Source organism: Tauraco erythrolophus, chromosome 17 (assembly GCF_009769465.1).
Source record: "Tauraco erythrolophus isolate bTauEry1 chromosome 17, bTauEry1.pri, whole genome shotgun sequence".
NCBI lineage: Eukaryota > Metazoa > Chordata > Aves > Musophagiformes > Musophagidae > Tauraco > Tauraco erythrolophus.
In genome coordinates, this window is record NC_141481.1 from 12057396 (window position 1) to 12083024 (window position 25629).

The following is a 25629-nucleotide window of genomic DNA, read 5'->3' on the forward strand; positions in this document are numbered from 1 at the left end:
GCAGGGAGGGAGCAGGATTGTAACTGCCCCGTCTTGGTTGTTTTCTAGTGGAAGAAGCACTGGTTTGTGCTGACCGACCAGAGCCTGAGATACTACCGGGATTCGGTGGCGGAGGAGGTAAGTGTCTTCCCCGTCGATGTTCAACCCATCATCCTGCACCCAGGGGAGCTCCAGGTGCTCCCAAACTGACTCTGGACAGGTTGTCTTCCCAGATGCCGAGGTCCTGGAGCATCGCTCTTCAGGGCTTTGTGCATCTCAAGGACCTGCTGGTGCTTCCCCGTGAGCCCACTGAGCTTTGAGGTTGCAAAACATTATGGCTTGTTTTACCTCTTCCCTCTCCAGGCAGCTGACCTGGATGGAGAAATCGATTTATCCACGTGCTACGATGTTACCGAGTACCCGGTTCAGCGAAACTACGGCTTCCAGATCCACGTAAGGAAAATGTGGGAATGAGGAAGAGTCTGGCTGCAGGACAGCCGATGGGGCGGCTCACACTGTGCCACTGCTTGGGGATGCTCATTCGTGGCAAGGGAAACATCTGCCCAGACACCTAAGAGAGGCCACCCTGCATCCCCTGGAGAGCTCTGGCATTGGGTTTGGAAGATGGTTTTTTGGTTCACAAAAAATGGAGGGCGAAGAGAAGGTTTTGTCTCAGCTATGGCAACATCAACCTGATGGCTGAGAAATGCTAATTCCCACCATGAGTGTGCTGGGGGATGGAGGGGCTGGATGTCACCTCTGTGCAGCTGGTGAGGGGTACCCTGGTGCTGGGTGCTCCTGGGTGCAGGGTGGTGTTGGGAGGGACAGGAAGGTGCCAGCAGGGGCAATCAGCCGCTCTGAGCCCGTCCTCCTCTCTCCCTAGACGAAGGAAGGGGAGTTCACCCTCTCCGCCATGACGTCGGGCATTCGCCGCAACTGGATCCAGACCATCATGAAGCACGTTCGCCCCACCACTGCTCCCGACGTAACAAGGTAAAGGGGGGCGTTTAGCAGCCCCTGCAGTTGTCTGGTTTGCTGCGCAGGAGTAACTCTTCCCTCGTCCCCTTTCTTTCCTCTTTCGGAGCCTGTCCGTTCCTGGAAGCTGCGGCTCTTTCTCACATCCCTCTCTCTGGGCTTAATTCGGATACGCTTTGTGGGGATTCTGATGGGCTGAGTTACTCTGACGCGTGCAGATTTCAAAGAGGGTTGAAAATGTGGCTTTAATTTGTGCGTAGGAATATGAAATACTGTTCCTATATCAAGGCTCCTCTGGATTCCCACCAGGTATTGTGCAACCACTTGGATTCAGTTGTGGTGGGTTCCCCCTTTCCTCTGGCTACTGTTCAGCACGAGCTGCCCGTCCCCTCTGCGGGTCACGGCAGCACGAGCCCCGGGTTCAATTTAGAAGCTGTTTGGCTCTCATGTATTTTAAACTCTGGCCAGCAAATCGTCTTCCCTCCTCTTTTGATTTTCCAGATAGCTGCCGCAGCTCCTTCCCCTTATGCTCACATCTCCTCCTGTCCTCAGTGCCAGAGGAAGGGACCCCCCCCGCCCCCCTTCACAGGGTACCTTCTGTGAGCGCTTGCGGCTGCGGGTAAAGGGTGTTTGACCTCCTCACAGCTAACCGTGCCAGCCACGCTCCTACGGGCCACCTCTTACAGGCTTCGTGGACACGGCCGCACCATTAACTCCGTCTACCTGTCCTTACCGTAGCTTCAACGAGCAGGTTTTTGCCAGGTTTGTCCCTGCATTGACGGAATGGCTCTTCTCACCTGGTGCTGTTGACCTGGAGATGCTCCAGCTTCTCCTTCCCCATCCCGCTTGGCACTTGGCCACCGTTCTCCAGCCCTGCCCGAGCTCTGGTGGATCTCGCGGGGGTCTCGGGGAAGCCACCTCACTCCTCACTCCTGTGTATGTTTGATTTCCATGCAATCCCAGGAAAAACTTCTCTTTGAAACTATCCGTGCTGAAGCCCAGGTTGGAAAACTGTGTTCTCTCCTGTATTAACATTTTGTGGTTTGTATATCTCGTGATTCACTGCATGCTCCTCCTTTTCTGCACCTCGGATGGGAAGTCCTGCAGTTTCCATTTATTTTTCTTTCTTTTCTTTTTTTCCTCCTTTTTTTATTTTTATTTTTTCCTTTAAATAAAAGCCACAGAGAAGGGAAGAAGCAACCTGGTCTTGACACTTGATTTCCCCACACTGGTATCTTCCGATGTGACTAGCTATGAAGATGAAGACCAAGGAAATTTGAGGGGACCTCTCTGCCTTTAAAGAGCCGGATATACTTATAGCCTAACAGGTTACTGCCGCACGGTGCTCCTGTGCTCTGCATCTGCTCCGAGCCCACGCAAAGTGGTTTGGCTTGGTTTACCCCAGTGAGAGGGTCCAAGCACGGGTACCAGTTGGGCCGTAACTTGTTACGCTGCACAAATAGACTGGGAATCTCAATCCTGAGCTGGGGAAAAGGAGTTTATGGATGCACTTCTTTCATTTTCCACCGAGCTGGTTTCGGATGGGGTGGACTCTGGTGTGGGTTTAGTCACGTTGCTGAGAAGTTGTCGCTGTGAGCTGAAGGGCTGTTCACGGTGTGTTCACCCGCTGCCTGCTCGCAAGCCCTTTTGCGTGCGTGGGGTGTCCCAGCCCGTCCTGCCTGGCTTCGGGGCTGCTGGAAAGCCCAAGGACAGACTGCCAAAGGCTCGTGATGGAGAGATGGCACATGTCTGCCCAGCGCAGCCAGGATGTGAGAGGGACATCAGTCTGGCTGCTCGGCTGTGCCGGGAGGGCAGCAGTGTTCACCTCGTCCCCAGGGCTGGTCGGGCTCCACGCGCTCCTGCAGCCCCCTGCCGCAGCTCGTTGGCTCGCTGCCATGTCTCCACCGAGCCAAACACCCATTTTCTTGGTTACTCAAGTCCTAATTACTGTTTATATTGCTGTGAGTGTCAGCATCCGGGGAGTGGGTAGAGGTGCTGCCCTCAGCAGTGCCCTGCAATCTGCACTAATTACACTCTGCTAACGATGACCATGCAGATATAAAACACCCACAGGAAAGAAGGTGACCGCTTCAGTGCTGGGTCCTTCTTCAGCTCCCAGCCCCGGTGAGGCTGAGTTCCCCAGTGCCCCCCCAGTTCCCTGCAGCCTCCGTTTGCTGGTCGCACGCTGCGGCAGCACGCTCGGCTCACAGCTTGCACTGCTCCCACAGCCACCCGTATCGAAAAGAACCCACCTTCTTGTTTTGTCCTGTAAATACCATTTCAAGGCAAAGACACTCCCCCTCCCATGTAACATGAATTAATTTGCCTGGGATGGAGGACAGGCAAAATACTTGAGCAGAATTAATAGCCGTGGGGCACTTGTGGGAGATGAAACAAGAAACTTGGGGTTGGTCTTCTGAGTCTCTTCTTCGCTCAGTTCCCAGTGGCCGTCCCTCCGCTCCATGACACACATCCCACGCCCTTTGGAAAGCGGCAGAGGAGAAATGAGCTCACGAGAGATGTCACTTCTAGAAATGCTGAGATTCTTCCACGTGGTATTTAGAGCAGCATCATTTCTGTGTCTCAACAGCGTCCAAGGGGCCTCAGGACCCCCTTTTTTTCCTAGCGCTCTTCTCCATTTTAAGACTCCATCTCATCCCCTCTTTACTTATTTAAAATGCAGCTGTAATCACTAACGGACTCCAGATTGAGCACCTGGCTTTGGAGCCGTGCACTATCTTCTAATGGTTGAGGAGCAAGGAGATTTCATCAGGGTGCCTTTTGGGTTTATTTTACTAACTGCGAGTGACAGAGCTGAAGAAGGAATTATCTCCGAGCTGCTTTTAGCCCGCAGCTGCCAGAGTTCCCTGAAACCCAGCTCTCCTGAGCCTGTGGTTGGAGTGTGGGTGGAAGTGCATCGGAAGATACTAGCCCTGGACCCACGCAGAATCATCCCTTCAGCTTCTCTCTTTGTTTTGGGCACATGCTCATACATCAGGGTGTTGGCTGCAGGAGCTGGGGTGCAATCCCGAGGCGGGAAGAGAAGCCGTGCCGCTGCTGCTCCCTCCCGGTCACGGCAGCCTCGCTGCATGCGGTCCCGTGGGTCAGAGCCCCGTTAGCGGTGGTTTGCCTGCCACGAAGGGCCTGGGGAGCTGTTTTCCAGCTCTGCGCCCTTCTAAAAAGCTTGTCGAGGCTGCACTGGAGGCTGGAGCTGGGGGATGCTGTGGTTGTGCTGGAAGTGTGGAGAGGCAGGAGGCAGCGTGGGCAGCAGGGCTGCGCCTCGGGGGGCATCTCTGGGGCTTCTCGTAGCAAAGAGGGTTCAGCAAACGCCTGCCGCTCCCTCGGGACGGGCTCCCTCTGCAAACCTAGCGTGCCACTATTTTCTTTTTTAATTTCAATCTGCATGTTACAAAGCTGGCATGTCTACGTTTAACAAGCTAATACTGCATTATAGACGATCCGTAGGTTGGAAACGGTGTTGCCTTCCCCTCTTAACTTTCCCTGCTTGACGAGTATGTCTCTCCTCTCAACCCACCACCCTCGTAACTCAGCACTAAAAATCCTTCCTTGCTTGAGAAATCGGCATTTTCAGTGACTTCCATGGTATGTTGAATAACTTTTGCTCTCCTTGCTGCCCGTGTTCCCTGCGAGGCTGGTTTCCCTGGGGGAGATCTGTGCCTTCAGTGCAGATAGTGGCACAGAGAAGTTTTCAGCCCATTAACACCCCGACTTCGCCAAGCTCGAGGAAAACCTTCCCCCTGTTACCCAAGACCTCTGGGAGCTGCTCTGCGCTTCTCTGCCCCATAGCTCTGAAGCCAAACTGACCTTGGTGGGACTGGTGGCATCCTCCCCGCAAGCACGTGACTATGGCTGCGGTGACCGGCGTGTGTGCATGGAGCCCCGCAGCCGGGGAGGCGGGTGGCGAGCCGGCCGGCGGGCACCGGAGGAGCTTTTGAAGCCTATTGCCCACCTGGCAGGATGGTTGAGGGCCGCTGCCTCGGCCGTGGACTGCTGCTGGGTCGTGGTTGCCGGCCCCGAGGTGGCTGTCAAGGCGGAGCGAGGTCGGGATCGGCCGCTCTCCGGGGTGCCCAGGAGCAGCCAGGGCCGCTTGCACCGAGGCTTTGCACACCAGCACGACCCCGGGGAAGGGCAGTGGCGGCTCCTGCGCCCGAGAGGCGACAGGAGATGGAGGGGCAGGGGGGCACCCACGTGGCATTGGCTTGGGCTTCCAGCAGCCCCTTTCCACCCGGCTCTTCAAGGCATGCGTGGGAGCGCCCGGCGGTCTCAAACACCCAGTGACTCTTTCCTTTATCTTCTCTCTGTTCTCGCAGTTCCCTGCCAGAAGAGAAAAGCAAAACAAGTTCTTCCTTCGAGCCTGGTCCAAAGCCGAGCGAGAAGCCGGATGCGGAGCAAGCTGAGCTGGACCCGGAGCAGAAGCGGAGCCGTGCCCGGGAGCGCCGGCGGGAAGGGCGGTCCAAGACCTTTGACTGGGCTGAATTTCGGCCGATCCAGCAAGCCCTGGCGCAGGAGCGTGCAAACGCAGACTCCTCCAAGAGCAGCTCTGCCGCCTTCCCCAGGGATGCCACTGCCACTGATGCCGACCTGGGAGAGCTGGAGCGAGAGCGGGCCCGGCGGCGGGAGGAGCGGCGCAAGCGCTTCGAGATGATCGATGCCGTGGACGGGGCAGGGTCGGAAGAGGCGCTGAGGATGGAGGTGGACCGGATCCTGCCTGTCCCAGCGGACATCAAACCGCAGAACGTCCACGTGGAGATTGAGCAGCGCTGGCACCAGGTGGAGACCACCCCGCTGCGGGAGGAGAAGCAGATCCCCATCGCGCCCCTGCACCTCGCCCACGCTGAGGACCGGGATGAGGGGCTGAGGGAGCAGCACTTGACCACACTGCTGGAGAAGGAGGTAAAGTGGGGTGCAGGCTGCCTGCTGAAACAGCCTTCAGGCCACCGCAGGAACTGTAGGAAGCCTGAAGAAGGCTTGAAAAAGCTGCATTTATTCCTGCTTTGTAATAGCAATGAGTGGGGATGCTCTAAGGTCCCCTGGGGACCTGGCAGGGCACAGATCCGTGTCCATTTCCGTATGGCTTTGCCAGCAGCTTTTGTATTCCACGGCTGCAGTAACGGCTGTTCCTGCAAGGGTGGTATTTTGTTCCCCCCTCCCATTTAACACAGCCTACACTTTTGTTGGTTGGTAGCCAGCCTGCCTCTGCTGAGACAGGTACAACTGATGTGTATTAACCAGGCTCTAAATTCAAGCTCGTAATTCCATGTGCCTCTGCAGCCGTAGAAATTTGTATCTGCAGTTATGTCCACAAAAGGGTAAACTGGCTTGAATTTGCAGCACACACCACAAAGGTTCCCTTTTTGTGGAGCCTACATCAAGCGATCTTAGGATTCTAGGAAAAGAAAGGTGGAGACTCAGCTGACTTGGAAGAGGTCCACGCCTGGGACAACAAAGGTTGTTGTTAGTTGGGATTAAGGTGTATTAGCAGGAATGAAAGGGGTGCAGGCGTGGAGTAACCAGGAGTATCGCCGATCTGAACCGGGCTGGGATTTTCCTGGGTCATGCCTGGCACGAGCTGGTGCCGTTCGCCCTTTGCTGCAGTGAGCTTTGCGACTTAAATTACTGCGTAACTTAGTTCTTTCAAGGGGGAGGGATTTTGCCTGGCAAAATGAAATCCAGAGCAGAGCAAAGCGGCGGTGCCATCAAAAGCCCCGTTCTTTCTACATTACGTCCCCTCTGAGCCACTTGCTCCTTACGGCTGACCCCCTGCCCACTCCCTGGACGCTGTCTCTCTTCGTGTCCCTCCAGCTCGAGCAGAAGCAGAAGGAGGCCCTGGAGCTCCTGGAGCAGAACCGGCACCTGCAGGACCAGCTGAAAGTGGCACTGGGCCGGGAGCAGAGCGCCCGGGAGGGCTACGTGTTGCAGGTAAGAGAGCGAGGAGGAGAGAGGAATCCTTCCTCTGTGCCCAATGGAGGACCTGGGTGGGCTTCAGACCAGGGTGCTCCTGGAGGCATCCTGGTTGATGCAGAGATGTGCACCACTGAGTGGGCTCCATTTCTTGCAAATATTGCCGATTCTGTAGCCTTACTAGGATCATCTGCTTAACAAAACCTGTCATCGGGGATGCAGTAGACAGAAGATAGCATTACCGACTGGTTTTCCCCGAGGGAAAACAAAACAGCCGTGGTAGACAGATGGGACCTCAGCGAAGTCCACCTGTGATCCATCCTGTGCTGTGTTTGCCTGTGCAACAGCTATTTCTCTCTTCCCATGCCCCAGGTGTTCCCCTTGGGCAGTGGGGTGCACGCAAGGCTTTCTAAGCATCTTGTAACCCAGCATTTTCTCCTGGCTGGGTATTTTGTGTGGCATTTACACAGGCAAACACAGCACACGCAGGCATATCTCCAGATCTTGTTACCCCCAGCCAGAGTGGGATTTGCACCAGGACGACTTGTTGTCTTGAATCACTTTGGTGGTTTCTTCTGTTACAAGATGCTTTTCCTCAGCAAAGCCTAGAAGTGTGGTTCAGGGGTTCTGGCAAAAAAGATGGGAGAGTCTCTTGGGAAGCCTTTCCTCCTCCAAACAAAGCGGACCTTTTCCAGCCCGTCTTCTGGGAGCATCTGTGCCCGGAGCAGCCAAGACACCTGCGGGGCAGCTTCTGGCTGCTCTCATGGGTCCATAGTCCCGTTTTGTGCAGGGGCAGCATTTTGACCTGCTCAGATCTCCTTGACCAAACTGATGGGTCAAAGTGGCTGTCCTCCTGTGACAGCAAACGCAGTGTCAGCACTGAACCTTATGTCCTTATTTCTCATGGGAGAAATTCCCCCTGAAGAAGTTGCCCAGGCAGTGGGGCCAGCCCGGGCAGGGAAGCATCTTGCCTTCCTTGCCGGTGTTCTCCTTGGAGGAGTTACTAATGCATTTATTTCTGGAGCCCCTGAGCTAGCAGTGCTTGCTCAGAGGAGTTCCATTTTCACTTGGCAGTGTTGGAAGAGTAACTGACTCCCCCTTCCCTTGGGCAAAGACATCCGACCTCCCTTTGCCTGGAGCCCGGAACAATCAGGGAATGGAGCTAAAAGCTGGATGCTGAATCCACCATCAGGTTGGCCATGTTGAAGTTGGCCATAGAGCCTCAATATGAGGAGGAGAGGGCAAGAGGGGGAAGGTCTGCAGAAGGGCTGAGCAAATCATCACGGCAGTAAGAAGTGACCCAGACTTTGAGCTAGAAGTTGGAGAGGGTTTTTGGAAGAGTTGGAGGCTTTTGCCTGCTCTCATTCTAGTTGTCGTGGGGATTTCCCTTTTGTTTCCCTGGGAGCAGAAGGATTAAAGTCCTGCAGCAGAAGGGAGTAACCCCATCAAACCCTGTTGGGGTGAAGGGACTGAAATCACTGGGGGGGTTTCTGCAGCCCCAGACAGCGGGCAAACATCACAACCTTTTGTTTTTTTGGATGGACCATCTGAATTTCGTGTGCCCCCCACTTCCATCATGCCTGATTTTGGAGAGGTTCCTACGTTGTCTATGAGGAGGGACGATGGAGGAGCCTGACTGCTGCCAGTCCACCCCTCCTGAGCTGCCTGGGGGGCACCAGCCCCTCCTTGGCAGCACGACCAGCCCCATACGGACCCCCAAGCACTGCCCCGACATAAAAGACACTGCACGTTTCGTAAGGCAGCTGCCGAGATGCCCCACCTGATGCATGTGCCGTGCACCGAAGCCTCTCTGGCCTCATGTAACTCCTCTCTCGCTCTGAGCTTCCTCGGGACGGGGAACCCTACTGGGATTAATGGCAGGAGCTCCTGCTCCTCGCAAACGGATCGGAGATGTCCCCCGGCTCTGGTCACGGTGGGCGGGAGGGGTCACGTACTAACCTGTCCCGGGCGGATATTCTTGCATGTTTTTGGTATAAAGCATGAGATTTAACTTAACATAACTGAGTGTCACATCTGTGGGCTTTCCTTATCAGCAACCAGAGTACAGCAAGGCAGGCCAAATTCCTAGGCTTAACGCTGTGCTTCTCTCGCCTCTTCCTGTCTGTGTATTTTTTTTAAAAGATACATAATTTCTGTCGCCTTTTGCATGACTCTCTCTCTCGAGTTTTCTCTTTGCATGCTACATTGCTTTGGTTTGAATCTCACAAAGGTTGGTTCCTTTTATTTTACATTCTCATCACACCTTTTCCCTCCCTTCACTTGTCGGGCTTTTTATTTTGTCCTTTGTTGTTTTGAGTTTGGGTTTTGTTGGTTTTTTTTTTTTTGCAGGTAGAGAAATTAGATCCTCCCTAGTCTTAAACTTTAGCGTTAACAACATCCCTTTAACGCGATGAGCAGCCACTAAGCCCTGTTTGGCAGTCACAGAAATGACATCGCCACGCCGGCTGTCCTGTCTCCCTGCGTTTGGGTGGGATGTGATGTCATTTTTTGTCACCTCACTTTCCGTTGTCGCTTTTGGTCAGTAGGACTGTGTTACCTGAACTGTGCACTTTTTGTTTCGCGACAAAACGAACAAACACGCTAAAAAAAGCAGTTGCTTTCTTCTCGACCTGTTCCCATCCCCTCCTCCTTCTCACCCTTCCCGTTTTTTCTCTCGTCTATCCGTCTCTGTTTTACTGCCGGTGTTTCTTTTTCATTGTTTTTTTGGTTCTGTTTGATTTTGTTTTATTTTGTTTTCCTTTTAGCTTGTTAACTGTACGGCTGTTTTGATGTTGTGGTCCGTGTTTTCTGTAACTGGAAAGCAGTTGTTGCAAAAAAAAAAAGAAAAAAAAAAAGTTGGTTAAAACAAACAAATTGTGCCAAGAACAAATCATCCCAATTGGAGCATGTGGCTAGCAGCCAAATCGCTGCGAGGAGCTTTTCCGTGGCCTGTCTGGCCAGAGGTGTGACACTCAGGAGGGAGAGCCAAGAGTGTTACTAATCTAGTATTTAATCAATTTTTTTAAGACCGAGGTGGCCGCCTCGCCATCAGGTGCCTGGCAGAGGCTCCACAAAGTCAACCAAGACCTCCAAAGCGAGCTGGAAGCCCAATGCCAGCGTCAAGAGCTGATCAATCAGCAGATTCAGTCGCTGAAGCGCAGCTACGCCGAGGCCAAGGACGTGATCCGGCACCACGAAGCTGAGATTCAGAGCCTGCAGGCGAGGCTCAGCAACGCGGCGGCCGAGCTCTCCATCAAGGAGCAGACCCTAGCCAAGCTCAAGAGCGACCTGAGGAGCGAAAAGGAGAAGGCCAAAGAGCAGCTGGAGGAGTGGCAGCACGGCGAGGCTGCGCTCAGCTCCCAGCTGAAGGCCAGCGAGCAGAAGCTGAAGAGCGCGGAGGCTTTGCTCCTGGAGAAAACCCAGGAGCTACGGGACCTGGAGATGCAGCAAGCTTTGCAGAGGGACCATCAGAAGGAGGTGCAGAGGCTCCAAGACAGGATTGCGGACCTGAGCGGGCAGCTGAACGCTAGCGAGCAAGCGCGAATCCTCATGGAGGAGAAGCTGCAGAGGAATTACGAGGCTTTGCTGGAGAGCTGCGAGAGGGAAAAGCAGGTTTTAATACGGAGTCTGAAGGAGGTGGAGGATAAGGCCAATGAGTATGAGAACCAGCTGCAAAATACCGAGCAGCAAATGGAGATTCTGCAGAAGGAAAAGCTGAGCGCAAAGTTCGAAGGCAGCGAGCTTGTCCACCAGCTGGAGGAGCAGCTGGTGATGAAGGAGGCCAGCGTCCAGAAACTCGCAGAGCACATCAAGGAGCTCGAAAGAGAGAGAGATCAGATCAAATGTCGGTTCCACGAGCTCATGAATCAGGTGGCCGAGTCAGATAACGAAGTGGCAAAGCTGCAAGCAAAATTGAAAATGGAAGAGGCCAACTACCACAATCTGGAACAGTCGTTGGAGGAGATGTCAGATCAGTTCCAGGGTGTGCAGAAGGTGCTGAAAGAAAAAGAAGAAGAGCTGAGACATGTTAAGGAAATGCACTTGAGAATTGTGGAGAAGAAAGATCAAGATCTCAGCGAGGCTTTGGTTAAAATGGTTGCTTTAGATAGCAGTTTAGAGGAGGCTAAAATAAAGCTAAAGGCCAAGGAGGAGGCTTTAAAGAAATTATCTAGTGTGGGCACAGGTCTGTGTGCTGAGGAGGCAGAAGACCTTGGCCCCAATCTTGAGGCTGATGAAAGTCATCCATCCCAACTAGGGCAGCCTCTGCAAACTCAGGATGTCCTCCCAGCTCTGACTTACGCACTGAAGGAGGAGGAGGAAGAGGAGGTTCTTGAGACCAGCCAGAGGCAAGCAGAGGAATTTGGATCCCCGTCCAAAGCTGTGGAGCTCCAGGACCAAGAGTTAGTTCAGAAAGCCTTAGCAAAGCCTGATGTAGGAATCATGGGGGCCAAGAGGCAAAGAATCCGTTTCTCGAGCATCCAGTGCCAAAAATACATCCATCCGGATGGGTCAGAGAAAAACTGGACAAGCAGTACCTCTTCAGACACGAGCCAAGACAGATCACTGTCTGAAGAAAGCATGTCATCAGAGCCAGCTCTTGGTTACCCATCTTCAGGGACAAGTGACTCTGAGACCTATCTCTCAATCATCCATTCCCTGGAAACCAAACTTTATATAACAGAGGAAAAACTCAAAGATGTAACGATGAAGCTCGAAAGCCAGCATGGCCATAATCAGGAGACGCTCATCGCTCTCCACCATCAGTGGGCCAGCACAGAGTCTCAGCTGCAGGAGCAACTTCAGACCAGCTTATCCCAAGTCAGTGCTTTGATCTCACAGCTTGAGAGTGAGAGGCAGGAGAAGTTCAAGCTCATAGAAAATCACGTTAGCGAGCTGGGAGGTTTCCAAATGAAAAATGATCAAGCGCTGACTTGCTTGGAGAAGTGCAGGGAGCAACTAAGATCTTTGCCCAAATCAGACAAGGAAAAAGAGGGTGATTTGTTCCTCGTGACTCTGTCCAGCATGGAAACGACCTTATCGAACGCAATCCAAGCCTTGAGAGGGGCGCCAGGCCCGTCGGAGTATCAGCAGAGTGACAGCCTTATCGCGGAAAGCCCCACTCCGGAAGGAGGTTTTTTGGGAGAAGAGGAGCACGTCTCCAAGGAGCAGCAAGCAGAAGTGTTTGACAGCGGGCAGCTGAGATGGCTTTCGGAGAGAGTGGCATTTGAGGCCTCTCTCATCAACCAAATAGCGGAGTCTCTGAAGAACACGAGCACTGAGATATCTCAGCTTCTGAGAGAGATCCAGGGAACGGCTGAAGTGGTTTTGTTGGAGCCAGCAAACGTTTCTCATACAGCAGTTGACTTGGCAGGCGTCCTATCTAAGAAGCTGCTGCTGGAAGGGGAGTTTTGGAGCCAGGTGGAGGAGCTGAGAGTGCACTTGAGCACCAGAGAAGAAGAAGCCGAGGGCAAAACAGAAACAACAGGTTTGGGCTTTTCTCCGTGTTTTCTCAGTGCGGTAGCAGATGCGACGTTGATCAAGGCAGAACTTGGGTTTGTCGCACAGAAAATGAGAGAATCTTTTCATCAGAGATTAAAAACAATTGAAGAAGACCTCCATAATACCAAAACAGCTCTCCAGCAGCATAAATGCATGTTGGAGGAGATCATCAAAGCCTACAGGACTCCTGATTTTGACAGAGTTATGCACCAGATTTCTGAAGCACTCGAAATTCAAAAAGATGCTTCAGAAAGAGCCCAGATCTCCTGGGATGGCAGCCATCTCCAGATGGTGCCATGTCAGGAACTGGCCAAAGCAGAGGAGATGGGCAGCCTGCCAGACCGAAGTAGTGAAGCTCTGGTTTCCATTCAGGAAGATCTCGCCCAACAACTAAAGGACAAATCAAATGTTCTGAAGGAAATATCCGTTGCCTTACTCTCTCTGCCTCCTGAGGAGGCGATGGGAGATCGTCAGAAGCTCCTGAAGATATCTCAGAGTCTTTCATATCATTCGTGCATGGGAGACCTTGAACAGTATTCCTCTTTGTTAGTCCAAGATGCAATTGTTCAGGCTCAGGTTTGTTACGCGGCTTGCAAAGTCCGACTGGAGTACGAGAGAGAGCTGAAGTCCTACAAGGAGTCCTTGCAGAGCATGGATGTGCTCTGCCAAGAGCGCGTGAAGACGGTCTCTCTCCTGCGGGACGAGTATGAAGACTTGCTCAGAAAGCAGCAGGGCGAGTACGGCGAGGTGATCGCCATGCTTGAACGAGAGAATGCCGATCTCAAAGCAAAGGTGTCCCAGCTTGACGGTCAGCGAAGGCTCTTGGAGGAAGAAGAGCATAAACACAGCAAGAACTTGAGTGAATTGCAGGGACGGTACGAGGAGGAGATTCGAAACGTGATAGAGCAACTAAACAGGACAGAAGATGCTCTGAAGGCCGAGAGGACGGAGGGCCTCAACCAGCTGGATGCCATCGTCCGTGACAAGCAGAACATGGAGCGGTATCACCTGGAGCAGATGCAAATGCTGGAGGACAAGTTCCAGGCCAAGATCAAGGAGCTGCAGGTCATCCATGGCGAGGAGCTGCAGGCTTTGCAGGAGCACTATGGCCAGAACCTGCAGCGCCTGCAGGAGACCCTGGATGAGTACCAGAGGCAGCACCCAGAGGCGTCCCCCATGGCAGGCGCGGACGGTGGGGCTGCCTGGGTGGCCGGTGAGGCGGGTGGCACCGGGCAGGACCCCGGCAGCGACCCGGATTCCATGCACGGCCTGAGGGAGCGCATACAGGAGCTGGAGGCCCAGATGAACGTCATGAGGGATGAGCTGGAGAACAAACACCTGGAGGGGAACGCGTCCACCTTGAGGGAAAAATACCAGAAAGACTTTGAAAACTTAAAGGTCTCGATATGTTTAACGCTTTCTGCTGCGGAGCGTGTGGGAGGGTGCGTTGGGTCCCGGGGTTCGCTTGGTGAACCCAGGGGTGTCTCCTGAAAGAGCCAGCACGCCAAAGGAAGCCCCAAAATATTAGAAAGACCTCTGGAAAGCGTGGCAGTTCCCTCTTCTCCATGCTGGGGTATTCTAAATGCATTGCTGGGGGCTTGGGCTGAGTGGGAGGGTTGTTTATGGGAGCTGGTCTTGGTGTGTAGAGGGAGGGAGAGGTTCGAAGTAGCTGGTTAACTTCACGTTCTCCTTCAGTCTGAAGACCATAGTCTTTCTCCTCGTACCCAAGGCTTACATTTTGTTGGTGACTTCCCTTTAAAAGCATTCCTCAACTCTGTCTTTCCCAGTCTGATCCAATCTCCCGTCTGTCCCTGTAGCCCTCAAAAACATAACATGAAATGGAAACTTAACGCTCCCAAAATATATGTTCCTGGGGAGAGTAGCTGCGAACAGACGCCAAGTTCTGTAGTGAAGCCAAGCTCCTCTACACGAGGCTGTGAGGGGAACCACCCTGATGGTGCCCACCAGCGATTCTTTCCACAACAAACAGTGCACAGTTAAGGGAAACCCGGATTAGGTGCAGAAAAAGCCCCACTGATAACGAAATGCCATCGTTCGGATTGCTGCACCGGTCAGGCTGTAGCCTGAGATGGTACAGCATCTGAAAAAATACCTCTTGGGTTTGGGTTTCTGCTTTTGATCGGAGAGCATTCCCTGTTAGAAGGGGGTTTTAGGGCAGTAGAGGACTCTGGCCAGTGCCAAGAGAGGCTGCCAGGGTGAACGGGCAGGGATGCCAGCTGCGCGTAGAGGCCGTGCCAGTGAGGCTTTCATGGAGCAGGTGTTCTTCAGAGTCAGCAAAAACGTGGGAGAGCTTGCTTCCAGCCACGAGATTCTCGGCACACGTTTGGGCTGGGGTTAAAGCGTGGCTCAGCTCCAGCTAAAATCTGGTTTTAGCCTGGGGGGGGCAGTAGTTCTGCTGCATCCCGTTATGGGTGAATCAGGATGGGAGAGCTGCTGGGGAGCTGGGAGTGGTGCGATGGTGTTCGCTGAACGCTGTCATCTCCATCATAACCCTTGGGAAGGAAAAACCCTTCTTGAACCCCCCACTCAGGTCAGCAAGACACATGGATAGCGCCTTGTCCAGGCACCAAACTGGGTCAATTGGACCAGAGGATGTTCTTGCTTTGGAAGAAGCAAAAAAAGCCAGAATCAAAACAGAGGCTGAAAAATAACAGCAAGCAACGAACCCGACCTCCCACCTGTGTTTCCAGCTTTGCTCTGCCAAAACTTGCAGTTAACCTGACGGGAAGGCAAGTGGCATCTTCGGGCATAGCAGTGCGGGAGAGCAGAGTGAACCAGCCTCTCTCTGCACCTCTGTAGGCAGCAGAGGGACAGGCAGCAAAATAAAACCCCCCCTTGGTTAGAAGGTAACCAGGCGATTGCAGACCTGTCCGCTTTACAGGTTAAAACGTGCTCGATTCTGCTCTCCTGAACCCGATGGGGGATGTAACATCAGGAACACGAGATACTGGTTTGTACCATGTGTTCCAATGTCCTGGATTTATAGCAATGCATTTACAATACGTCATTAAATACTCACAGCAATGCATTTACGATACATTAAACACTCAGTCTCCAGCCAGACCTATGGAGGAGCATTCACCTCCGTAGGAGGAGCATTTTCCTCCGACGTTAGAGGTGTAACGAAGAATCCTGCAAGGCTGCTTCCATGCCCCTCCCGAGTCAGCCAAGTCCAGGCAGGTTCTGGCACTGAGTTACGAGTTTCAAAAAAAGTTTTAAAAAAAAGGCTGAGAAAATGACAAATGCCTCAGGATTCAAACCTAAAGGGGAGGAGTAAAAGCACCAGAGCTGAAAATTGGGAATGAGGGTGGCGGAGATTCCAGAGCGTTTGGCAATGAAGCGATGCTGAAGAATGAACGTTAGTGTAGGGCAGTGGGTGTTGGACTGTCGTGAGCACTTTTGTCACTGGGGCAGTGAAATTGTCCCCTTCGCATTTCCCACGGAGTCCCGGTGGCTCTGTATGTGATGGTTTTTGCTTCCCTTGGAAAAACAGAGTGTGAATGGGGAAGAAATCCATTGAAATCGGGAAATAAAGCCAGCCTGGAACATGAAGAGGGAGAAAAGCCTGGTGCGGTGCTTGGCACCAGGGTTGCCCCCAGATGTCTGATGGGGCTCAGGCACCACATCTGTGGCGTGTTCCCCTTTCCAGCTCGTGGCTGGAGCCTGCCCGTGGCTTTGCTGTCCTGCCTCTGTCCTGCAGCGGTGTGTCTGTCCAGGATCCCAGTGCGCACGGCAGGACAGCCAGGCTGAACTGGAAACAGGCTTTTTGCCTTTGTCCCGTAGCAGAGGAGTGAGATCTGTGCCTGGGGCAGGACCAGGCTGGAATTTGAGATCTCAGGGCTGGTGACTCCTGAATCCCCAGAGCGCTGCTGCCAAGTCCTGGCCTAAAGTCACTCCTAGTTGTTCAGTCTTAGCAAATAATTGCCCCTGTGGCATTTGAAGCGATACTCAGCTGGGAATTAAGGTCATGTTGTTGTCACAGGTTGTTTCCTTTCCACCCCAGAGGTGGCTGCATAAAATCAGACCTTGCAAAAAGAGAGCAGAAGGGGCCCAGCAGGTGCTTTTTTTGTTGGTTTTAACATATATTTGCATTCCCCAATTGGGTCTGACCCCAGACCCACCCTGTCCTTCCCTTTCACCAGAGCTGTCAGGGCTCAAGCTGACAAGACAAGCTCTGATCTCGTGAGGTCCATCCACAGCCAGCTCCTCCATGCCTGGGGAGGGAGAAGATCCCCAGGATGGACCTTGGGTGCTGACCTACCCGTTGGCGCACCGCTCCCAGCGGGCTCACCACCACTGTGACACCGGCCCCGCGCTCCCGGGCCAACCCCTTCCCCTCGTCCCTTTTGCAGGCAACATGTGAAAGAGGCTTTGCAGCCATGGAGGAGACACACCAGAAGAAGATTGAGGACCTGCAGCGGCAGCACCAGCGGGAGCTGGAGAAGCTGCGGGAGGAGAAAGACCGCCTGCTGGCAGAAGAAACGGCTGCCACCATTTCAGGTACAAGGACATGAAAGAGGGTCCCCTGCGGTGGGACAGCTCCGTGTTGATGGGTACATGGGGACGGTGTTTGCTCCGGTGTGGCGGAGCAGAGCATGGGGTGGGACGAGGTCTGAGTGAGGATCACAGGGAGATGAGGAGAGGCTGGTGGGACATATGTTTTGGATGGAGGTTGATCTCCTGGTCCTTTTCCAGGCTTGGTACCCCTCTCCTTGGCTGTAATGGGGTCTGATCCGTTTTCTGTTCCATCTCAGAAAGGTGTTAGTCATTCCTGTGGTTAATTTATTGCTGATTCCACACTGAGTTGGTTCTTCTGTGCCCCAGGTAGTTTTGAAGTGCTGGAGCCCATCGTCTCTGCATTGAGAGTCCCACAATCCGGGAAGCAACATGTGAATTGGACAATTGTTTGGATTTTATTAAAAAGTGGGATTTACAGAAGCCCCTTTGCTGCTTTGCAGCCAGGGGCACAGACTGAAGGGGCTGCGAAGCAGTGGGAGGTTTGCTGGGATGGCTCATGTTTTGTTCCTTTAAAAAACGAACAAAAACTCAAAAGAAATGCCTTTGGGTGGAGCAGTGCTGGGTGCTAACGCTGTGCTGTCCCACGCAGCCATCGAAGCCATGAAGAACGCACACCGGGAGGAGCTGGAGCGAGAGCTGGAGAAGTCCCAGCGCTCCCAGATCAGCAGCGTCAACGCCGACATCGAGGCCCTCCGGAGGCAATACCTGTAAGACCGTCGTCGTGCTCTGTCGCTGTCTCGCAGGGAGATCACACGTATGGGAGACCCTTTTGTCCCCTTTGATTTCGGCGATGGGCGGCAGACCTGTCGTGGCAGGGACCTCTTCCCTTGCTCCCAACCCAACTGCACCCATCAGAGGCTCCTGGTTGCCTGTAGTCTTTCGGGCTCCAGGTCCGTGTCCCCAAACTACCCAAGTTCAGCTGCTTTATGGTCACCAGAAGTAGCAGATGTGCAGACACGGTGCTGCTTTTCACGCCGTTGTAGCGAGAGGGTTGCTCAAACAGATCTAACCCAGCGAGGAGAAAGCACTGAGCTTTTCATGGCAAGGCCAAGCAGCTTTGTTAACCCTCGTGTGTCTATGTAAGATATGTAGGTGTGCAAATACACCTCGTCCCGAGTGCCCTGAGCAAACTTGATAGATCTCAGCTCAGTTTTTGGAAACCTGAGGAAGTCCTGCCATTTAACCTCCTTGAGAAAGACCTCCCGTCCCCTTTGGTGCCCAAGCACCGCTGTGCCAGGAGAAGGAAGGGCTGGCTCGCTCTGGGCTTGAGGGTTTTCCCAAACGGAGTATGCCAGTCCTCCTTCTCAGGGCTTAGATCCCTGTTGGGTTGTCCCGGGGCGCTGGAGGAAGTGCGGGCACGGGTGGGAATGTGCAGGGAGGGCACTATCCGGCGTGTGTTTTGCCAGGGAGGAGCTGCAGTCGGTGCAGCGGGAGCTGGAGGTGCTTTCGGAGCAGTATTCGCAGAAGTGTTTGGAGAACGCCCACCTGGCGCAGGCGCTGGAGGCTGAGAGGCAGGCCCTCCGCCAGTGCCAGCGGGAGAACCAGGAGCTCAACGCCCACAACCAGGTGAGAGTCCCCACCATGCCCGGGGCAGGGGGCGAGGGGCAAATCACCCGACGGGCGAGCGCGGTGGGCTCTGCGCCGCGCCGTGGCCGCGCTCCCCTTTTTGCCAACAGCTCTCTCCCTCTTCCCAGGAGCTGAATAACCGCCTGGCTGCGGAGATCACGCGATTGCGGACCCTGCTGACCGGGGAGGGTGGGGGAGAGGCTGCTGGATCGCCTCTCACGCAGGGCAAGGACGCCTACGAGCTGGAGGTGAGCTCTGCCCCGTTGAAGGGGCAGCGTCGATGGGCACAAGGGCCCGTGGACCCCCGGGAGCGCGCGGCAGCCGTCTGTCCCTCTGCACATCGGGTCCGCGTGGCTGGTCAGCACTGTGCGTCGTGGGGTGCAACGGGGCCGGGAGCTTTTGGGGTCTTAATCTTCCCTGCTCACCGTGTCGAGCCAGACACCCGCTCTGCCTTCTCCATCTGCTGCTCGTCCCCTGGGATCCAGTCGGCACAAAGCAGCGGGAACTAACAGAAATGGAGGGGTGTGCAGGGAGCACACCAGCGGTGCAAGCTTGGGCGAGTTCCCAAGAGACCCCGGAGTCATTTTCTTGCGTGGAGCAGAAGACGGGTGAACCAGGAGCTTTTGTGGTGCCGGTGTGGTGCCGGTGTGGGGCTGAGCCTCCAGCCCTGGCTCGGTTGTCACCAGGCGCGGCGGGTGAGGATCTCGGGATCGCGCCGCGTCTGCTCAGGTGCGAACACACGCGGCTTTTGTTCCCACAGGTCCTGCTGCGGGTCAAAGAGTCGGAAATCCAGTACCTGAAGCAGGAGATCAGCTCTCTCAAAGATGAGCTGCAGACAGCACTGAGGGTAATGCCAGCGACGGGCCTGTTTCTGCAGATCCTCTTTATGGGCTGTTCCCTGCTCCTTGTCTGTGTGGGTTTAGGTTTCAGCTCACTTATCCCCACATTGGAAGCAACATTTAATTTTTCCCCTGAATGGAATTGAATACCCATTTTGGTGTCGTCAGTAAAGCGCTCCATGACTGTATCAGCTTAGGACTTGGCCCTTCTCCCTTCTTGTGGGAAAACATCCCCTTCAGCCTTTTTCTCTATTCCCTGTCACATCAGATCAGATTTGAAATGGCAAAAATGGCAAAAAGTGTTAGAGATCTGCCCAGCCTCCCAGCATCCGATCTGGTTTGCTCTGGATGGCCTCTTTGCCAAGGCTGTTTCTGGGAATTCTACTTGAATTCCGTGTCTTTGCTAAAATTAAAACCCACAAACGAGTAGTCAGGGCTGTAAGGTGGGGGCTGCATGTGGCCGCTGGGCTCGCAGCCTTCTGCCCATCTCGAGCCCCGTACTGCTGTTAGACACAGCTTTGAGAGCGTATGCGAAACGCGTGCTCCCGGCCGAGCGTTTCGCCCCGCTGCCGGCTCCTCTTCCGTCGGCGTTTGCCAAGCTCCTCGTCAGTGCATTCACAACCCCCTTGGCTCCAGCTGTACGTCTGACTCCGTCGGGTTGTTCTCGTTCCTTTGCCAGGATAAGAAATACGCCAGCGACAAGTACAAAGACATCTACACGGAGCTGAGCATCGTGAAGGCCAAGGCAGACTGTGATATCAGCAGGTTGAAAGAGCAGCTGAAAGCAGCCACGGAAGCTCAGGGAGAGAAATCCCCTGTGAACACCACTGTATCGGGATATGGTCAGTCCTCGCGGGTTTCCCGAGCTAATACGTGCATCCTGACTTACAAACCCCTGTGCGGTAACGGCTCTGAGCGGTGCTTTTCCGTTTCACGCTGCTTCCCGCCTCCGCTCCTTGCAGACAGTCTCACCGGAGGTGGCAGGGACCGGGCGGACCTGAATTGCCCTCCTGCGGCAGTTCCTCCTTCCAGCCCTGCAGATGGGAAGCTGGTGGGCTTTGAAAACCTTCTGGCATTTTGCATTGGGAAAACCACATGCTACGCGCGGTGCAGGGGAGCAGAGAGCCCCGGCGAATCCCCTCTGCCCTTTGGCAGCGCTGCTGGAGCGGGGCTCATCGGGGCACTCGCCTGGGCTGGGAGGGCAGGAGAGCCCCAGCCCTGCTCCTCGCAGGAGGGCGGTGGGTACCGCACTAACACTCTTTTCTTTTGCTTCTCTCCAGATATTATGAAATCAAAAAGCAACCCTGATTTCTTGAAGAAAGACAGATCCAGTGTTAGCCGGCAACTAAGGAATATCAGGTCAAAGGTGAGCTCAGATCTCCTGCCCCGTGCGATGGGAATGCCCAGCGTTACTCTCCGGTGGGAAGAAATTGGTAGGGGAAGAAAACTGAGAGTTTCCCAGTTACTAGTTCTAGCCTGGATGGCACTGGGGACAAAAGTCAGCTTCCCTCACCATGCCCTGAGGCACACACGCTCCTGACCCTGCTGAGATGGAGGCGTGAATCCATTCCCCACTTCGAAAAGGATGAAGTTCACCCTCTTCTCTGGTCTTTCACAGGAGGACTCTCCCAGTATTTGCTCCCCATTTTCAGTCGAAATTTAGGTGGTGTCGATAGGTGGAAACGTGCACAGGATTTGAGGTTTTACTGTGTTTATCACTTTTGGCCTTGAGATGGAACAACGATGCCTCGGTCCTGGGCACGTCTAACATGCACTTTGCTTGTGTGTTAGCATGGTGCAGATGGCCCTGGCTCTGGTCTGTACTTGCTGTTGGTCCCAAAGCCCAGCCAAGCTGTGCCAAGCTCGCCCGCTTGGCTTGCGGAACGCCAGAGATCAGCATGTTACGCCCTGGCTGTTCCAATAAAAAGGGCCAAATAAAGCTGCTGAGAAGTCATCGTTAAACGTAGGTCAGTTGGAAGGACGATCAGCATGGGCAAAACCTGCTTTGCCTCTCACCACTGGATATCTGGTGTCTCATGCTGATGTTTGAAGTGGTTGAGACCTTTGGGCAGAGCAAGAAGCCAGACAGGCAAAAGGCTTCTAGCTCGGTGCCCGTGCTGGGGAAACGGTCACCACCCGAGCTCTGTGAGCAGGTCTTTGGCTCGGGGGGATCTGCGCTGCACCGAGTAAACGCAGAAAGCATCTCTGCGCCTTCCAGGGACAGCCCAGACCTGCTGGGCCAGGTCTGACACTGGGTTTCCCTTCACCACTTGGACTCAGCCTGTTTATCTTGTCCCGTGTCCATGTGTTGCTTGGTGGGGGAAGGAGACGAGAGCAAGCATGGGCTCTGCGTGGGCGCGCTGCCTGCTCGCGCCGCCGCCGGGCCGGGGGGGCTGGGGCTGTGCGAACGCCAATGCATTTAGGATTTATGAGCTTCTTGTTTTGTTTTTGTTTTGTTTTGTTTGTTTTCTTTATTTTGCTTTTTCCTCCAACAGTCCGTTATTGAGCAGGTCTCATGGGATAACTGAAATGAACCCGAGTCCAGGTTCCCTGCCACGTAGGTAAACACACCGGCACCCACCAAGCGACGCAGCTGCCCACTGGAGTGGCCCACTTTTGCATGCACTGCTCACGCCTCCATGGCAAACGAGAGCCCTTCTTCTCTTACTGACCAACTGGTTTATTTACGGCTGATTGTTTTGCTGGGGGAGGGGGAATGGGAGGGGAGAAGTCAGCAGACCCAAAATCCCAATGAAACGCAGTCTCTCTGCCTTTTCCCTTGGGAATACGGCTTTCTTGTCTCCCTGCTCCTCCCACCCTCGCCAACACAGCTAACCCTCACGGAGAGGATTTGGACACGGTGGGGCACGTTTTCCTGTTTGCTGTGTTGGGAGCGCGGGACGCTGACTGTGCATGCTTGAACGACTCTGCACGCCTCAGACTAAACTACAGCAACATCCAGGTCTTGTAGGAAAAGCAGCCGTTCTGCTGTTAGCCACGCGGAGGGAGGAGTGGGTCCATGGTGCCTATAAACACATTTCCCACAAAGGCCAGTAGCATGTGAAATAGTGGCCCCCATCTCAGCTGCAGAGGGGATGTCCTGGGCTGCCCTAAATTTCCTTTACCCATAATCTCTGCTTCTTTAGGTTCATCTGTGCCTGAGCGTGAGTGTGCTCCTTGCCCGGTAACCTCCTCCTCCTCTCCAGGCTTCCTCCAGCTCCCCAGGATCCACCCCACTGCTCCATCCCTGCGCTTCTATCCCACACACTGGTGTGAGGCTTCTGAGCTCATCCAGCAAAGCTGATGAGAAACGAGGCCGATCCTAATGACCCAAATATTTCGAGTAACTGGAGCAATAGTTAAATTTACTGGCCCGTGGTAAAGGCTGAGGTTAGAGCACCCGCAGAGGGAGGCTGGAGAAGAGAAGGGAACTCCCCAGCATGGTGGCAGACGGGTGGCTGGAGACCCCCAGGAAGTCTGATGGAGGATCCCTTTATCACAAATTTCACCCTACATTAGTCCCCCCTAATCAGCAACTCAAATGGGTTGTGAGACAACCTCAGGGCTGCATTTACTGGAATTTATACCGTCAGGCAGAACAGTCTAATGGTTTCTGCTGTCTCCTTCCATCTAACGAGAAATCAGATGTGCAACCTGCCATGCATGGGTTGCTGCCCGTTTAAAGAGGCCCAAAGTAAACTTCCTTTAGGAAGTGTGTGTGCTCGGAGACTGGCATCCCAAGAGACTGTGATGCTGGTTGAAAGGAAAGCGTTACGGCATTTGTAAATTCACACCAATCCGTTCCAGCGCTTTCATTTCCGTGCTGCTTCGCAAAGCCTCTCTGTGTTTGTGGGCAGGTGGGGAGGAGAAATGTTGAAAGAAATAGAGTAACCATGGGAATCTGCACAGCCTCGGGGCACGTTTATCCTGGAGTCCTGCCTTGATAAACACACGTGAAACAAAACCCAACCCAAAAGTATAACCTGGACAGTCCTCTGGCAGGGAAGTAGACGTGAAAGAGGAGATGGCTGCCCGTTAATAGAAGGGGTTTTGTGTACAGCTCCGTGCCTTTTGAAGCTCTTACGTCTTGATCTGCAAAGCAAAATAATGTTCCGGCTGCAGAGTGGCTTGCAGGCAGTGATTCCTTGTAGGATCCGTGCAGGCAGCTGTCCCAGAACACGGTGCAGCCCAGCAATGAAAAGCTTTACAGTGCCCAAGTCCTCTCTTTAACCCTGTGCAGTAGAGGTGGCTTTGGCTTAGGGCTGTGGTTAGAGAAAGGGTGGGATTGGTGCTGGTAACAAAAAAAAATGCAATTTTCAAGGCTGCTCGAGCAAAACCTGCACCTTGACCGGAGCCAGGACAGAGGCACGTTCGAGTCGGGGCCGCGGCGGTGCGGGCAGGCGGGGAGGACTGGTCCTCCCCGCCTGCCCGCACCGCCGCGGCCCCGACTCGAACGTGCCAAAGCTCCGCTGAAATTGCCCCAGCCACCGCTGCAGGGTTATTTTTCCGAGTCGAGCTCCTCCCGCTTGCAGCATGGTGTGCCTCTCACTCGCTTCCAGTCCGTCGCCCGGTTCATTCGCAATCTCACCCTCTCTCTCGGCACCATTTACCAGTAACACCCCCACCCTGCTCCGTAACCGTGTGTTTTCTCTTAGCATGTCCCACTAATCTCTCCACCGAGGAGGCCATTCTCCCGCTGCCCACGTCTCCTTTGCCTGAGCACCGCACCCTTTTCTTGCGTGCCACGTGCCCGCCGCCGGTGCCCGATGCTCTCTTGTCTTTTTTCTCTCCCAGAGCCTGAAGGAAGGCCTGACTGTGCAAGAACGCCTGAAGCTTTTTGAATCCAGGGACTTGAAGAAAGACTAGTTCTCCCCGCTCCGCTTGACCACGCGCACCTCCCAGCTTGAGGCAGCACAGCACCAGCACCGTTCGTCTCTCGTTCCTTTTACGACTGTCCTCGCCGTCGTTCGTCTCGACGCCCCCGATGGGACCCGGCGCCACGGTGGCAGTGCCCTCCCCGCCGCCCCTTCGCCTCCCCGGCACCTTTCCCTGCTTGTGAGATGCTCCGGAGACTCTGAGAGGGAGAGGAAGGGATCGGGGTGGGGTTTTTTCCCCTCCTCTCTTCGGCGCTTTGTAGGAGAATCCTTCCTTTACTGTAAACCATTACACTAAGTGTCAGTATTAAGGCTCAGTAGCCTGTTAATAAGCTAGCTCTGTCGTACCAACCGTTTTGGTAGGCAAGCAGGGCCTGGGTGGTATCGGCCATACCGAGCTCTTACTGCTGTCAAGAGACCCAGTGCTCAGAGCACGCCAGGAGCCTAATCTATCCGTTGATCTGGATTGCGTTACTTGCACCTACGAGGTGGGGGGAAAGGCCGGGGGAAGCTGTCGGGGAGCGCAAGTCCGTGCGGGCGTACGCAGCTTCGGAGGTACAACACTGACATCTCGCTGGAGAAGGATGCAAGACGTGATTCTCCTGCCCCGTGACTGTGCTGTGTCCTGAATGTAGGCGATCCCGAAGCCCGGCGAGCTTCGGTGGCTGCCAGGTGGTTACGGATAGGGAGCTGCAGATCCTTACGTGCACCGTCGAGGCCGTCCCAGCGACGTGTCTTTGCCTCCCGTCTCGCTGATGGTTGGAGTCGGTGTTTTGGGGGCCGAGCTGTAAGATCACTTTCTTGCCTCTGTTAGATCAAGCCCAGCACTGTTTTTTGTTTTGTTTTTTTTTTTTTTTTGGCTGTTACTCCCTTCCTCTCATTGAGTCCCGTGTATCCCAGGGTCTGTGCGCATGTGAAACTCCCTTTTCCTAGTCAAAGGAAAGTAGAGTAGAAAGTAGAGCCAATATTGACTGAAAATGCACAGTGCTCAATGCATATAATGCTCCTTTTTTATCAGCTTCTTGAATTCAACTCTTCTTGTCAGCAGGGCAGCTCTTATTTTAATTCTTTAATCTTTTCCTGAAATAAAAATCTCAAAACCAGTATGTGCTTCAGACCTTCTCAGTCCTAACAGCTTTTGCATTTAAAGCATACGATTTAGCACTGTGAGGCCGGTAAAAGGACCCAAACTCAAAGTGAGCTGAAGGAGCTGGTAGCACTAGAGGCAGCGCCTGGCCAGTCAAGCGGAGGCCGTTGTCCTAGAAGAAGCCTACGTTGCTTTGCAGCATTGGAGCTACCCCGGCATGGTGGTTTCATCCCGGGCTAACAAAAGCACTTTGAGATGCCACCTGTAAAGACTCCAGAACCTCACCGGTGGCCCTGGCCGGAGCAGGGCTGAAGCAGCGCTCCGGCGTGTTGGCGTCCCAGCCCTGTTT

The 25629-nt window shown here is 54.1% G+C and overlaps 1 protein-coding gene across 2 annotated transcripts in view; it reads left to right on the forward strand.

Moving 5' to 3' along the window:
- The window catches only part of MPRIP (myosin phosphatase Rho interacting protein), an 80411-nt gene extending 54782 nt beyond the window's left edge, over positions 1–25629 (forward strand). Inside the window, exons 11-24 of one of the 2 annotated variants that reach the window (XM_086622594.1) lie at positions 49–117; positions 343–432; positions 863–972; positions 5286–5868; positions 6778–6894; positions 9904–13773; positions 16749–16896; positions 17504–17621; positions 18321–18480; positions 18609–18728; positions 19241–19327; positions 19999–20161; positions 20600–20685; positions 24114–25629. In XM_086622594.1, coding sequence (XP_086478720.1) covers positions 49–117; positions 343–432; positions 863–972; positions 5286–5868; positions 6778–6894; positions 9904–13773; positions 16749–16896; positions 17504–17621; positions 18321–18480; positions 18609–18728; positions 19241–19327; positions 19999–20161; positions 20600–20685; positions 24114–24185 — 5793 coding nt within the window. In that variant the 3' untranslated portion in view covers positions 24186–25629. The remainder of the gene's footprint in view (positions 1–48; positions 118–342; positions 433–862; positions 973–5285; positions 5869–6777; positions 6895–9903; positions 13774–16748; positions 16897–17503; positions 17622–18320; positions 18481–18608; positions 18729–19240; positions 19328–19998; positions 20162–20599; positions 20686–24113) is intronic. The other variant, XM_086622595.1, reaches the window with a different exon arrangement.